The following is a 16,308-nucleotide window of genomic DNA, read 5'->3' on the forward strand; positions in this document are numbered from 1 at the left end:
TGTTCATGGTTTTATCTTTATTTGTTAATAAATGAACATTCATCATTATGATTCATATTATCAGTAGACTAGATAATATCAGATGTATGTTTATAACTATGGTGTTACTCACCAACATTATCATCTACTCTTTGACACATTTTCTCTTTCACAGGATCCATTTACCATCCTCAATGAAAATTAAACATTAAGTTGCAGTTGGAGATGAAGAAACTGCAGAACTGCAGCTTTACAAGAAGTCACATGACTTACAGACAGTGAAGAAACACAGAACCTGAACTCACAGAGTCGCTGCTTCTTTTCAGACTTTATTTAAACTCAACAGGATTAGTTATTAGTTATATTAGTTATTGTTATTTTCATCTTACATTTTCTTCTCATGCTGCAGATCTTTATGTAAAATATCTAAACTCTTAAAGGAATAGTTTCACATTATAGGAAATATACTTGTTCACTTTCTGAAAGGAGGAGAGTTCATTTAGCTGATCAATAAAAAAAACCTCAATATCTCCTTTGTTTAATCTAAACCGAGTTAGTCCTTTAACAAAACCAAGGCTGCAGCTAATGATCCATGTCATTACCGATTGATCTGCTGATTGATTAAACATTTTGTCTATAAAATCACAACTTTCTAAAGACCAGGAAGTCTTCAGTTTGCTGGTTTTGTGCGACAAACAGTCCAAAACCCAGAATATTCAGTTTACTGTCTTCCATATGGAAGCTTTTTCTGAGTCAGACTGCAGCAATAAATCATCACATCTAATGATTAAAACTCTTCAAATAACAATTCAACCATCAATTAATAAACGTCCATATCTAATCACAAAAAGCTGAACATCAATTAACAAATACTCAACTTGCAATTAATGAAAAGTTGACCATTATAAAAAAAACAGGTCAAAAATTAGGAGTCAGTCATTAAATTAATAAAAGATAATAATTAAAGTCGAGTCACAAACTGCTGCAGCAACAACAGGCGGACAGTAAAACAACATCTGGATCCAGAACGAGCAGAAAGATGAAGCTGACAATCAGCTGGACTTCATGTTCAATATTTATTATCCTACAATTCAACTTCAGATGTGCAGCCGAGTCTCTCTTTTGTTTTAACCATCAAATATCTTCGTCTTTGTATGGAAGCCTATTTGTGCTAGAAGAAGAAGAAAATAACTTTTATAAACCATAGTTACGAGACAGCAAATCAACATTTTAACTACAAATTTTACAAACTAACTCATAAATTTAAATCAAATGTTTGACTTTGTGTCCCCTATTTGTGACTTAGGAAGTGCACATTTTTAATTATGATGTCATGATTTTGTTTTACTATCTCAAAATTTGGACTTAAAAAGTGAGAATTTGGGCTTTAAGATAAATTTTGTATAGAAAGTCAAAACAATAAGACCGTACATTATACCATCTCTTTCTTAATATGTCATGATTTTGACTTATTATGGCTTTATTTTATGAGATACTATCTCAAAATATTGACTCATGTCATACATTTCACTTAATATCTCAAATTTGAGTTGTCTCATAATTTTGACATAGACAGCCATAATTTGGGCTTTGAGATGAATTGATATATTAAGGCAAAACCATCAAAAGTACATCATACTATGTGATTGTTTTACTTAATGTCATAAATATGACTAATCTAAATGGAGTCTCTCATGATTTTTACTTGAGACCTTAACTTTGAAGTAATATATCATTTTTGACTTAGTAAATTCATGTTTTGACTTAAAGTATTATCTTTTTTTTTCATCATTCCTAACATTTCATCTTTTTTTCACAGCAGTAATGGGCTTCCATACCAAAGCCAACTTCTCTCTACAAATGTAAACAAAGTCAGTACATTTTTTTTTTTTACATAAGTTCAGTGTTGGTGAAGAGATGTATTTAGAGGCACATTTGCTTGATTGACAGGTTGGTAACATTCAGCCACGTTGGTTGCTGCCTCCAAAAAATCTCAAAAAAAAAGTTCAGACTTCAAAACATCCATCTTATGAACCTGTGAGTGACATCACAGAGTCCAGAGACAGGTGTACATCTGGTCTGTAGTTTAGTGTGAACATGCTAATGCTAATGCTAACATTTACCAGAACAAACCTGCAGTGTATCGCTTCTATAACGACAGAATAAAAAAGTATGTTTTGTTTTAATTAATATCTTTATTCTTGTTATCATCTGCTCCTTTTTGTTGTTTTTAACTTTTGGTGGCAGTTTTGTGATTTATTATGTAATACATGAAACTTTTACTTTTCTCACTTTTTTGAATAAAGGTTTCAATCATTAAAAATTTCTTGTTATAACAGAAAAATATTCTTTTTTTAACAAATGCTTCTCATGTTACAACTTGATATTTTTCATGTTATATATATATTTTTCATTATCATATTTACAAATGTTTTGACAAGAAACTTTTCATGTTATAACACCATATCAATTTATTTTATGTCACAAAACCTTTGTAACAAAAAAATCCACAAATCTCATTAAAAGAAGACATCATTCGTTATGACAGGATGTGTTGACATGACAAGAAAAATATCTTGTTTTAACGCGAAAATCATTTTGTTAATTGATTTTTGTATATCAACAAACTGAGGACATATTTTTTCATCACGGTGGCTGCTGTATGTTTCCACTTGTGTTAAATGTGTGAACATCACGTCAACACAGATCATTAACGTCCTCTAACATGTCCCAGTGCTCCCCCTCTTCCCTCAGGTGAGCCCCTCAGTCTTTGCCCCGCCCCTCAGGCCAGGTGATGCTGTGAGGTCATGAGGACCAGCGGCACCTCTTTGTCCCCGGTGCCCAACAGGGGGAACATCCTCTCGGTGAACTCAGAGGATCCGGTGAAGCTGTAGATCTCTGAGCCCGACTTCACATTATAAAACGACACCTGACCCTCGTCCATGTCCAGGAACACGCCCACCTGACGCAGCTTCGGGGGATGTTTCACCTGTACGGACGACACACAGAGAAACGTAGTTAAAACGAGACGTAAAGAGGTGCAGCGAGGTTTTCTGATGCTGTTTAAGGTTTGTTTACATCAGTGATGTTTGCAGGAAAACAGTCCAATAAAAACAGGTTCCGTTATATTTAATTAATTATGAAAGATCATGTCTGCCTGGAAAAGGAAAAAAATTAAAGTCCAAGTTATGAATGAATGAATCATATGAATATACTTTTTAAATTTACTTTAGAAATTATTTTTTCCTTTTAATTCAAAATTATAAGATATAAAGTCATACATATAAATTGTATGTCAAAATTACAACTTTTTTTCATGACTGTTATTTTTGAAATATCAGACAAAGTAATAATTATTAATTTAGATTAAAAATATGATTTCAATTTATAATTATGATTTATACATTTATAATTTAAAAATGAGATAACTTTGAGACACAATGATTTCATTTCATTTAAAATACTGTAAGATACCACGTCATACATATAATTTTTGCATCAAAATTATTATTTAATTAGAAATTATGAAATTACACTTTACTTATTAATAATAATATAATTATAATTGTAATTATAATTATAATAATTACAATAATAATTATAATTATAACCATAATATATAATTATAATAATATAATTATTATTGTAATAATTATTATAATTATAATCATAATATATAATTATAATAATATAATTATTATTGTAATAATTATTACTTTTTAATTCTAAAGTATGACTGTTGTGTCAAATTTTTTACTTCTTAGGTCAAAATTATAGCTTAAATTTTAAAAAATATTAGACACAACAACTCATAATTTCAATTTTTAGGTCAAAAATAAGAGAAGTCAGAAATTACCTATGAAATCAGAATTTTTTTCCCCATTTATTCAAAAGTGTAAAGATGTTGTAAGTAAAGCATAATTTTTATGTCAAAATCATGACCTTTTAATTCAAAAATAAGATTTTGATTAATTCAGTTGGTTGCAATCTGCAACCTCACCACTAGATGCTACTAAATCCTTCACACGGGTCAAAACTTCACTTTAGAAGTCAATCATTTCCTTTTAGTTCAGAATTATAAAGATACAAAATAAAACATAATTTTTACATCAAAATCATGACTTTTTAATTCAATTAAGTTTTTATTTAATATTATGAAAAAAGTATTTAAATATATACTTAAAACTTTTAAAGTATATAAATAATTAACTTTCAATTCAAAATGACAACATTTTACCTCAAAATTGTCGAAATCAAAATGTTTACTTATTAAGTCAACATTTGTAAATGAAACATCAAAATAACTATCTGATAATGACTTAAGAAGTAAAAAATTATAATAATTCAAATTTCAATGTAGTTTTGAAGTATTTTTATTTCTTTAATCATACTTTTTATCTTTTTGTTTTTCTCCTGGCAGAAGTGAGCTGCATCAAGAATCCATAGTGTCATATTATCTAAATTTTAAAAAGCTGATAAAGAAGTGAACTACAGGGGAACCCGGTGATAAAGTTACTAATAATAAAGTAATAGAGTGTGAGTGGACCTTGGTGAGCGGTGGAGAGGTGAGCGCTCGCAGCTGGCTGCCGCTCCACCAGATGGCGTAGTATCCGTTAGAGGGACTCATGTCGAACAGACCTTTCTTCTGAGCCGACTCCCGGACCACACCCAGCTTCCAGTCTTTATTCTCCCCAACACACACCTGTACAGGTGGACGGAAACAGAGCCGCTGATGTCAAGCAAAAAAATGTATATTTTACACTGAAGTCTGGTTCAGCTGTGTGGCGTCTGACCTCCCAGTAGTGGCGTCCTGAGCTGAATCCCTCTTTGGCGATGACGCAGGACCAAACGTCGAATCGATGCTGACTGTTTCTGTAGAACTGCAGCTTCTCTCCTCGCTTCACCTGCTTCCTGTCCTCAGAGAGGATCAGGAACGGATACGCCGTCACTGGGTTCAATGTCACATCCTCTGGAAACAACAAGGACATACAAAGATAAATGTTGTCACTCTAACGCCCCCCTGAGTCTGAAATGATCATCACACTCAAGAACGATAAACTGCTGATGGATGATAACAGATCTTTACCAACACTGGGGTAAAAGTATAACGTTTGTCCTGAGAGTGGTGCCACAGGAAAGGCACCTGCTAACATTAGCATTCAGCTAAAACCACAGTTCATTTCTTACGTAATATTTTGTAATATTATCACAACATTTAAATTCACAGTTAAGACTTTTTGCTTATAACTTTTAAAAGGTATATAAATTATTTAAATTCAAAAATATATTTTAGTTCTAAATTATGAGAAACTGAGTCAAACTTTTTACATAATACATCAAAATTATGATTTCATAATGACTTAGGAAGTAAATATATGGACTAACTTTTTATTGAATCTTTTTATCTTTTTTGTGGCAGAAGTGAGCTTCCAAAGAAAATCTTTATTTACTTAGTTGTACTTAATAATAATAATAATAATAATAATAATAATAATAATGATAATAATAATTAAAGATGCAAGCAGCGTTGAACGGGCCCTCGCGCCACCGCACACGTCGGGCTGCGGCACAGTCGAAGGGCTTCTGTCACAGGCATGTAGATGTTTTCAGACCCGGCTGTTTTCAGACAGTGCAGGAAAGAAATAAACATCACTTCCTTTGTCCACTTATTATATTAAATCTCAATGGTGTGAGGATGAGAGTTTTCTGCAGGGTGAGACATGTCTGTCTCGCTCACACCTGTGTCATCAAAATCATGCAAGTTTTGGGTCCATTCACTTGAATTTCAATTAGTAAAATTCTTGATGAGTTTGTGTGTAAAACAAATTAATTTCCTAATTTTCATCAAGTCTATTTTTAGAAAAGTAAAGACTTTAAACCCACATGACCTGGTCAAAGTGTGATTGACATGTGTACTGTCAGGTGTGTAGAGACAATAAGTAACTGATACTCATATATTTGAATGGAGAGTGTGAGTGAACCGCTAGGTGCTCGGGTCCTAATGAAGGAAAAACTGCAGTACAGAGCTACAAATTTTAGTTTTGATTTTATTTTTCTGCAGCACTTTATCACTAAACTGTCACCCTCACTCCATTTTTTTTAGGTGTGAGTAAGACAGACATGTCTCACCCTGCAGAACATTCTCATCCTCACACCGTTGAGATTTGATGTTTCGCCATGACAGAGGAAGTTGCTATAACTTTATTGTAAATGCTCCACTCTGCATCAAACTTTACATGTTTGATAAGAGTCCCGGCCTGAACACATCTACATGACAATATTCCATCAGTGATGCAGACTGGCTGAATAGCGCCCCCCACGAAATTCCAGCAAAGCAGCCCCAGCAGCAGGCAAAATAGTGGACAAAGGAAGTGATGTTTATCTCCTTCTTGCACTGAAAACAGCCGGGTCTGAAAACATCTACATGCCCGTCACAGAAGCCCTTTGATTGTCCCACGGCCCAATGTGTGCGTAGGCGCGAGGGCCCGTTCAACGCTGCTTGCAGCTTTAATTAGAATAAAAAGATAATAAATAAAAAATATTGTAGTGTGTGTTATTCACCCATGTAGACTCGAGCTTTCTTGTGTCCTGAAACAAAACAAACAGATTTTACTGTGACAAACATCATAATGACGCCATGAATCAGAGCATTTACAGTCAATGATGGAAGAAGTACTGAGATCCATTACTGCAGTAACCAAGTACCAAAGCAGCAATGTAAAAATACTCCATTACGAGTAAAAGTCCTGCATGAAAAATCCTACTACAGTAAAAGTACATAAGTATTATGAGCTTGATGTAGTTAAAGTATTGCAGTAAAAGTACATAAGTATTATGAGCTTGATGTAGTTAAAGTATTGCAGTAAAAGTAGTGGTTTGGTCCCTCTGACTGATATATTATTATATATGACATCATTAGATTATTAATAGTGAAGCATCAGTGTTAGAGCAGCATGTTACTGTTGTAGCTGCTGGAGGTGGAGCTAGTTTACACTACTTTATATACAGTTAGCTAGTTTAGTCCAGTGGTTCCCAACCTAGGGGTCGGGCCCCTCCAAAGGGTCAGCAGATAAATCTGAGGGGTGGTGAGATGATTAATGGGAGAGGAAAGAAGAAAAAACAAAGTTCTGATACACAAATCTGTTTTCAGTTTTTGGACTTTTTCTCTAATCTTTGATTTTTGCTGAAATATTGGATCATTTGAACATTTATTGAAATGAAAGCATGTGAGAAGTTTAGAGGGAAAAATCACTATTTGGTGGAGCTGTTAACAACTCATAGACATGTGAAATGTGACCCCGACTACACACTGCTTTTTGTAAGACGTCAAAAGCCAAAAAGGTTGGAAACCACTGGTTTCATCTTTAACAATGTGTTGTATTTTAAAAGCTTGTTATATTATCCATTGTGTCAAATCTTCATCTGAAAAGTAACTAAAGCTGTCAAATAAATGTAGTGGAGTCGGTGTTTCCTCTATAATAGTACAGACCTGGTGGGCTGCCAGGCTGATGAGAACCCCCGCCGGGCCAAAAAATACTTTTTTAAATGTCAAAAATAACACCAAATATCCATTAATTTGCAATGCATTGTGGGTAATGCAGGTGTCATATTTTGACGAAGAAGAATGTGTGGAATAAAAATAACGATATCTTGACTTTCATCCTTTTTTACCTCACAATTGTACTTAAGTACAGTACTACAGTAAATGTACTTAGTTACTTTCCAGCACTGCTTACAGTTTAAAAGACACAAACATACCTGAGACCGGTTTGTGCTTCTTCAGATCTGAAAAGGGGGACAGGAAACCACATCAATGCTGCAGCAGAATTAAACTCTTTAAACATGTAATTCGATCATGTTGGGCATCTCTCACCTCTCAGAGACCAATGGCTCTTCCTCAAATTGGCGTTGCTTGCTCTCAGACTGAGCATGCTCTCAGCAGCCAGCATCACCTCGCCGGACGAGACTAGAACAGGGAACAGAGGGGGGCTCATCAGGGGGTCCGAAACCTCATGACCCGTATTTATCACGGAAATCAGTCTTAAACATTGTCAGAGTGTAACTCACAGGATCCTCTGGAGCTTCTGGAGCCTCTGGAGCGGACCTCTCCCATCCTGATGTCGTCCATCTTCTCCTTCACCTCGGTCAGAGCGCTCTTCACGTCCCCCAGCTGGAAGTGGAGCGAGAAACTCGAGTCCTCATCCACCTCGTCCTGCTGATCTTCAGCCAGAGGAGCTGTGGCCTCCTCGAAACTCTGCAGAGGAGAGAGGACACAAGACAAAGGGAAAAAATCATGTTTGTTCCCTCAGTTTGGACTGTGGACTACATTACCCATGAGTCTCAGCAGAGCCATAAAATAGGAGAGAAATCAGGAACAAAACTCACCACAACAACTACCACAGATGCTGAATTGATCCAGAATTGAACCAAAATACAAAAGTGAACTGATCCTGATCAAACTCTACTTTTATTTACTAGAGATAGATAGATAGATAGATAGATAGATAGATAGATAGATTCTAATCTTTCTATCTTATATAATTTATATGCTGACGACACACAACTTTACCCTCCAATAAAGACCTCGGAAGCTTTCTGATTGGAGGTTTTTCATTGACTTCTCTGCTAAAGATGTTGTGGAAACAGTCTGAGACAAACGTATTTTAGTGTCTCATACTTTGTGTTGATGTATTTAACTCCGCCCAGCATGGTGACATCACTTCCTGTGTGTTTGACGGATGTTCCGCTCACCTGCAGGAAGCCGATGTGATCCTGACTGATGGCCTGGACCTCCAGCGTGGCCCTCCTGTCCATCAGCTGGCTTAACTCCACCTCCAGACGGCTCACCAGCCCCTCCCCCTTCGACATCACGGCGTCCAGCTGGTTCTCGATCCCACCCACCACCTGAGAGCGGATCCTGTCCAGCGAGCTCGACAGCTCGTCCAGCAGGTGTTCGACCTCGCCTCGTTCCCCATCTGCGTAGTTCTGACACAAAAGACGCCATTTTCACTAAAATATTACTTTAATTCATACAAGATTGTACAATTACAGCTATGTACCACACAGGGATAATGACAAATCATATATATTATTATAATAATGAATTATGATAATTATCTCATTAACTAAAAAAAGTTCCCTGTAATAACGAGAAACTTTTCAAATTATATCAAGAACTTTTTCATGTTATTCTGGGATTTTCCTGTTATTAGTCTGCTTGTCTTGTAAAACAACAAATCACTGTATCTTGTTGTCTTGACATCTTACAAAAAGCAGTGTGTAGTCGGGGTCACATTTCACATGTCTATGAGTTGTTAACAGCTCCACCAAATAGTGATTTTTCCCTCTAAACTTCTCACATGCTTTCATTTCAATAAATGTTCAAATGATCCAATATTTCAGCAAAAATCAAAGATTAGAGAAAAAGTCCAAAAACTGAAAACAGATTTGTGTATCAGAACTTTGTTTTTTCTTCTTTCCTCTCCCATTAATCATCTCACCACCCCTCAGATTTATCTGCTGACCCTTTGGAGGGGCCCGACCCCTAGGTTGGGAACCACTGGACTAAACTAGCTAACTGTATATAAAGTAGTGTAAACTAGCTCCACCTCCAGCAGCTACAACAGTAACATGCTGCTCTAACACTGATGCTTCACTATTAATAATCTAATGATGTCATATATAATAATATATCAGTCAGAGGGACCAAACCACTACTTTTACTGCAATACTTTAACTACATCAAGCTCATAATACTTATGTACTTTTACTGCAATACTTTAACTACATCAAGCTCATAATACTTATGTACTTTTACTGCAATACTTTAACTACATCAAGCTCATAATACTTATGTACTTTTACTGCAATACTTTAACTACATCAAGCTCATAATACTTATGTACTTTTACTGCAATACTTTAACTACATCAAGCTCATAATACTTATGTACTTTTATTGTGGGAAGATTTTTCATGCAGGACTTTTACTTGTAATGCAGTTTTTTTACGTTGCTGTATTGGTATTTTTACCGCAGTAAAGGATCTGAATACTTCTTCCACCTCTGACTGTCAGCTGTTACTTTGCCCGTGAGCAAGGCACTCTAGCTCCAGGTGTATGGACAGAAGATTGTCTGGGAGGTTCACTCTCTTCACTAATGTTTTCAAAAAGAACAAGATGTCCGACCTTGACTCCCTGCAGTTTCCTCTTTAGCTCCGTCACATGAATCTCTTTCTCCTTGATGCGGTTCAGGATCTCCTGCTCCGTCCTCGCTACCTGTTTCTGAACACACACGTGACACAGAGTCTAGTTTGTTCATTTCATTTTTTAATTAATTTAATTCAAATTTTTTTAATCAATACAAGAATACAACATACAGACAAAAAAATAACAAAAGTAAACAAATTTTAAATGACAGATACATAATTCAAAGGGAAGAATAAGATGAATAAGGTTAAGAAGGTTATTGAAACGTTAGTGGTCACAATTTTAGATCAGAGGGAGGAAATATCTGTGTAAATGTTTAATTTGTAAAAAAGGAGTGAGAATTTCTAATGTGATGGGATTTTATTTCAAATTTTAGTGTATTTAGAGAAAAATGATCTTAAAGGTTAAAGCTATAAGTTATTATTAAATGCAGGTCTGGGTTTCAGTTCATGTATAACAGCTCTGGTTATTCTTAAGTCTTATGGAATTAAGTCTTGGCTAAATAGAACAAAGTAAAGAAGGTGATAATATAGTTGATAGTACAAATTCATACTGCTAAGTACTGTCTAATTATGAATATTTAATGATTCAGATTATGAAAACACTACACAATGATGTGTCTGAGGAGGAAGTTTAAAAGGAATTTATGAGCTCTATTGTAGAGTCGAGCTATTGGTTCAATACGTTCTGAGGTAGTGAGAGACCAAACTGGAAGACAGTACGGCATGAAGATATGTATTAGAGACCTGATCTGACTGTCAACATGTAGTTTCTTATTCAGCTTTTTCAGTAGTCTTTGAATATGCTCTTCAGATGTGAGGTGTTTAAAATCTTCCGCTATAGTGAGGCTCTGGTTGGCTAGAACTATGGGGTGAGACATAAACAAAGGTTTCTGGATTGTTTGTATACGAGGAGGAAACACTTCAGGATGTGTTGATGCAGAAGATATTTCTGTCCTCTACCTGTTTCCCTTGTCTCTCGGTCTGGACGGACACAGTCTTGTGAGTTCGATGTTCCTCCAGGACACAGATGGCGCAGATACAGCGCTGACATGTTCGACAGTACACCTGGGCAGGTAAACACATCAGCAGGTCATCAGCATGTTAAAGTGTGATTGGTGTCATCTGAATGCCAACAAAACTGATATTTGTCTGACTGCAGACATTTCTATGGAAGTGTTCAATATTAAATAAATGAAAAAAGACATAAAACAAATAATAAACTGTGTAAAATTTAAATTAACCAATAATTTCTGAAACTATTGAAAGAAATTATTCAAACTCAACTCAGCTTTTACCAGATATCATTTTTATTTCATTTATCGATATTTTTTCTATCATAATTACACTTTTATTTTAATATCAAGTTGTATTTCAAGCTAGCAAGCTCAACAAATGCTAGCTTCTAGATTTAGCCAGTTAGCTCCTGTTAGCGACATGAATGTAGAAAGAGAACTGTTAACAGTGTCGGAGGTGGAGCCCCGTTCAACCAAAAAAGCCAAAAAAGCCAAAAAAGTTCAACTTCTTCTGCATTGCGTCTACATCTGTGGGGCCCATAGAGCGAGCGAACTAGTGACTTTCACCAGCCAAGTCGGTTACTTCCGCTTTAGCCCTCCGGCTAACTTGAATGGGAATAAAACGATTCAATCGTGCGGCTTTTCTAGACTTTCTAAATGTAATCAGACCAAATGGATCAAATTATGATGGTGAAATGAGTCATTTCATGCGGGTTGTGACAGTCAAAAAAAATTATCCGCTGATTTAAAGATGTCTCTTTCACAATGTAAGTCTTTGGGAGAATTTTGGTAGCATCAGGTTTGGCCGCAATGTCAAAGCCCGGTGCTTTTCCTGTGTCCACATGTGGTTCTACATCCATGGGCTGGGCAGGTACCATTAGCAGCCTTCACATTATTTTCTCAATTAATTTATTTGTCATTACAGTATCAAACAATAGTGAAAACTGCCTGTTACATTTTGCCAGAACTCAAAGTGGCTTTTTCAAATGTTGACTTTTGTCCAACCAACAGTCCAAAACCTAAAAGATATTCAGTTTATGATGATATAAAACAGAGAAAAGCAGCAAAAGTCTGACATTTCTGCTCAAATAAGTGAGTTAAATGATTAATCAGTTATCAAAAATAGTAGATTAATTCTGTCTGTGGATCGATTGGTTGATTAATTGACTGTTTCTGCTCTAATTTTATAGAATGCTAACATGCTAACGTTAGTGTTCTAAAATAACATGACATCAAATTAACAAACATTATACACAATAAACTGTATATTAAATATTCATGTTACCACGTTAACATGCTAATGTTTCTGTGTAAACATGCTGAAACACTAAATATTACATTAACATTAGCTCAATGCTAACATTAGCATTCAGTTCAAAGCACAGCTGAACTCTGGACAGAATTTAAAAAATCCGGGTCAAAACATGTCAGTTGCTAATTTTATATGCTGATGACACTGTTATATACTACTGTGCATCAACTCTTATACAGGCCACTGAATACTTGCAAAATGCTTTTATTGTTGTCCAAAATGTCCTACTTCAGCTGAAACTCCTTAATGCAGATAAGACCAAACTTATGTTATTTACCAGCTGTAGGAATAGGCCACAAAATATCCCTTGAGTGGTCACTCTTGAGGGAAGTGAAATAGAGGTTGTTAACTCTTATAAATACCACATGTGCAGTAACTGGCGAAGAAGCTGAGGCTAAAACTGGATTTTTTAAATTTAAAAATAAGTTGTGTATTTCTTTTAATGTAAAAAAGCGAATTGTTGCTTCCTTTTTTTTTTTTACTTGTGTTGGACTATGGTGATCTTTTATATATGCGTACCCCAGCTCAGTGTCTTCATATGGTTGACACAACTCGCTTACTTGAGGTTCATTACCAATTGTAAAGCTTTGACTCACCACTGTGAGTTATACTCAGGGGTAGGATGGCCTGATCTGGCCACCCGTAGGCTCTTACAATGATACACCTTTATATATAAGGCAATTCTTTGGTCTACTCCTGTAATACCTATGTGTGTTTTTAATCACGCACAGAAGTGCCGGACAGTACTCTTTATATTTGCAGGACTTCTTTATGCTTTCAGTCCCAAATGCCTGTACGGAAATTGGAAAAAGGGCATTTGTGTATTCTGCACCCTCAGTATGGAATACATTACAGAATGACTTGAAACTCAATGACTTAACTCGTTAAATGCCTTTAAATCCAAAATGAAAGAATTAGAGGCAGATTCCTTAAGATGTCAATGTTTTTAATTTACCTGGTGAGTTCACTTTGCTTTTTGTGTTTTTATTCATGCTGCTGCCCGTCTAGGCCACGTCTCCCTTGAAAGAGAGATTTTTAATCTCTACAGTAATAGAATATTTAGATAATCGCATTGTTCCAGATGATATTTTAACCATCAGTAACAGCGGCTGTTTATTAATATCACTTTTATTACTCCCAAAAGTGTTTCAGTTATTTTCTTGTCTGGTTCAGTTGAGGAGGGCGAGTCAGCTGATACCTGTTGGTGTATTTTTAGGATTTATTATCCTATATTTATATATGTTTGTTTTTTTTAATCATCCTTATGAGTGACTGGAATTATATTTTTATATCACTTTAACCATAAAGATTTGTTTCCTCTTTAAAATGAACTGAACAATATTGATCCATCGATCATCACAAACAATAATAATGTGATAATAATAATAAGAAGAAGAAGAAGAAGAATCATGTGATTCCCCTCACCTCCAGCAGGCGGTGGTGTATGGCGCAGGTGCGGCCCCTGAGGGCCTCCTGAGGGTCCATCAGAGGGTGTTTGGCGTAGAATGGCGTGCTGTGATGCGGCCGCACATGCTCGGCGCAGTATGAGGCAGTGCAGGTGAGACAGGAGCTGATGGCCGGCTGTTTGACACCTGTACACACATCACACCACACCACCTCCTCACCTGACGCTGCCCCCGTCAGGAACGGGTTGGTGCTGCTTCCCTCCTTGTCCGTCACCATGGCGCCCGTCGGCATCCCATTCCCGACCGGCACCGGTAACCCGGCAGCGCCATAACGGGCTACTTTGTATTTGTCTGCGATGAGGGAGAAGACTCTGTTGACGCTGAGCCGAGGTCGCTCATCAAACTGACGCTTACACAGCGGACAGGTGCAGACCGGGCTGGACGCCCAGTAACCTCCAATACACGCCTGGAACGAAACAAGAGAAGAAGAAGAAGGTTCATACAATGATGTCAGCTGATTTATCTTAAAAATAAACATGTTTTACCCTCTTGCATCACAGTCTACAATGAAACTACTTCATTTTAAAGCTGCTGAACATTCAGGTGGAAACAGAATAAATCGTGATGCATCTTTAGACGCATTTGACTAAATCTGTAATGTTCAGATAATCTGATATTAACATATTAACAACGTCCAGTGACAGAAGTTCAAACTCTTCCTACTGTGATTGTTTTGGGGGTTTTTTTTATACATTTTTTAATGCAAACATTACTCTTTTAATGCTAGTATAACTTAAAAAAAATCCTAACATAACTTTTTAATGCTAGTATAACTTTTTAATGCTAACATGACTTTTTAAAATGCCAACATTACTTTTTTAATGTTAATGTAACTTTTTTATGGTTAAGTTACTTTCTAATGATAAAATTACTTTTCTTAATGCTAACCTTACTTTTTTAAATGCTAACATTATTTTCTCAATGCTAACGTCAATCCTGTCACTCTCATATTAATAACTGGTGTCGTAGATAAGATTTTAGAAATACCAAGGTACTACTACTACTACTAGAGTACTTGATCAACATTTTTAAAATGTTTTCATAGTTAGAAGTTCAACTATGTTTTATTTAAATTAAGAATTTCTTTCATGGAAACTTGAAATCAGCAACTGCTTATAAACTCAAATAACTGTCTCTGTTTCCACTGAAATTAGCACCAGATTACATATTTATTTTCCAGGAAACTTCTTGTAAAAGTTAATGACAGACAGAAACAGACAGTTTTAGTTTCATGACGGCCTGTTTGCTGGTTCAAAGCTTCTCCGCATGGTCAGGTAGAAAACACTGGATAGAAATGTAATCCTGGTATTTCAGTAACTACAGTTCTGCCTGAACTGATGAGTGTCGGTCTGAAGCCTTCAGGACAGACCTTCATCATGGACCCAGCTCTGTGTGAACCGGGCCTCAGGTGTTGTGGAGTGTGAATGTTACCTGGCAGAAGTTGTGTCCGCAGGGGGTTGAGACAGGTTCACTGAACAGGTCCAGACAGATGGAGCAGGTGAGCTCCTGCTCTGAGAACAGATCTGAGGTCGCCGCCTCCGCCATCATCATACTGCCGACCAGAGCACAGGTGAACGCCGCCGTTAGCTTCTTTCTACTACTTTTACTGTAGTAGGATTCTTCATGCAGGACTTTTACTTGTAATGGAGTATTTGTATATTGCTGTATTGGTACTTTTACTGCAGTAAAGTATCTCAGTACTTCTTTCCACACAGACATGAAAAACTGAAACTGCTGGGGAGAAAAGTGAATCTTGAAATCAAAAGTAACTTTAAGAAAGGTGAAAACTTCCTCTGTTGACACCTTTTCATTTACAGAGTTTTCAGATGAATCTACCTGAACGTTTAATTAAAGTTAAATTAAGGCCTTTACGAGACACCGACAGCTGCCGTCATGACTCGACACACTCGGCTGATCGTCACCAGTTAACAGGGACACTCGTTAATCCAAAACAACACCTGGTCAAACTACATTCCACCTGAAAACAGGTGAACTCCGACACACATACAGATTTAAGTCTGAATGAAGCCAAAAATAACAAACCAGCATCAGGTGAATGTTGGACAGGTGTGCTCTACCTGCTTCCTCTCTTCATGTGTTTGTGTCCCTGTCAGGCTGATAACCACCTGTCTCAACAGGTGTAAACAGGTGGAAAAGAGGGGCGGGGCCACCTCACCTGTGTGTGAGCTGCATTCAGTGTCAGTGGAAAAACAAGCTTATACATGGAGTATCAATACCAGGTAATATGTAAATTAGCAGCAGCAGATGTTTTTGGAGCTTCAAGAGAATTTAATTCCTGCCTGACTGAAAATACAGATTACAAGTTATTA

General features: G+C 36.3%; 1 protein-coding gene across 3 annotated transcripts; it reads right to left on the reverse strand.

Moving 5' to 3' along the window:
• Nucleotides 1–291: 291 nt before the first annotated feature.
• On the reverse strand, nt 292–16,128 carry LOC121884939 (E3 ubiquitin-protein ligase TRIM21). 3 transcript variants are annotated; one of them, XM_042394057.1, is made up of 13 exons: nt 16,057–16,128; nt 15,410–15,530; nt 13,938–14,384; nt 11,148–11,252; nt 10,165–10,260; nt 8,731–8,964; nt 8,047–8,233; nt 7,853–7,945; nt 7,738–7,764; nt 6,541–6,567; nt 4,773–4,948; nt 4,526–4,681; nt 292–2,968 (listed from the first exon to the last, which is right to left on the reverse strand). In XM_042394057.1, exons 1-13 carry the CDS (start codon nt 16,071–16,073, stop codon nt 2,762–2,764), a joined length of 1,893 nt encoding a protein of 630 aa, XP_042249991.1. In that variant the 5' UTR covers nt 16,074–16,128; the 3' UTR covers nt 292–2,761. The 3 variants fall into 3 exon arrangements, with proteins under 3 accessions (XP_042249991.1, XP_042249992.1, XP_042249990.1); XM_042394058.1 differs by having other exon boundaries at nt 16,022–16,122; XM_042394056.1 differs by lacking the exon at nt 16,057–16,128 and having other exon boundaries at nt 15,410–15,987.
• Between the last annotated feature and the right edge of the window lie 180 nt (nt 16,129–16,308).

The sequence above is a fragment of the Thunnus maccoyii genome, chromosome 18 (assembly GCF_910596095.1).
Source record: "Thunnus maccoyii chromosome 18, fThuMac1.1, whole genome shotgun sequence".
NCBI lineage: Eukaryota > Metazoa > Chordata > Actinopteri > Scombriformes > Scombridae > Thunnus > Thunnus maccoyii.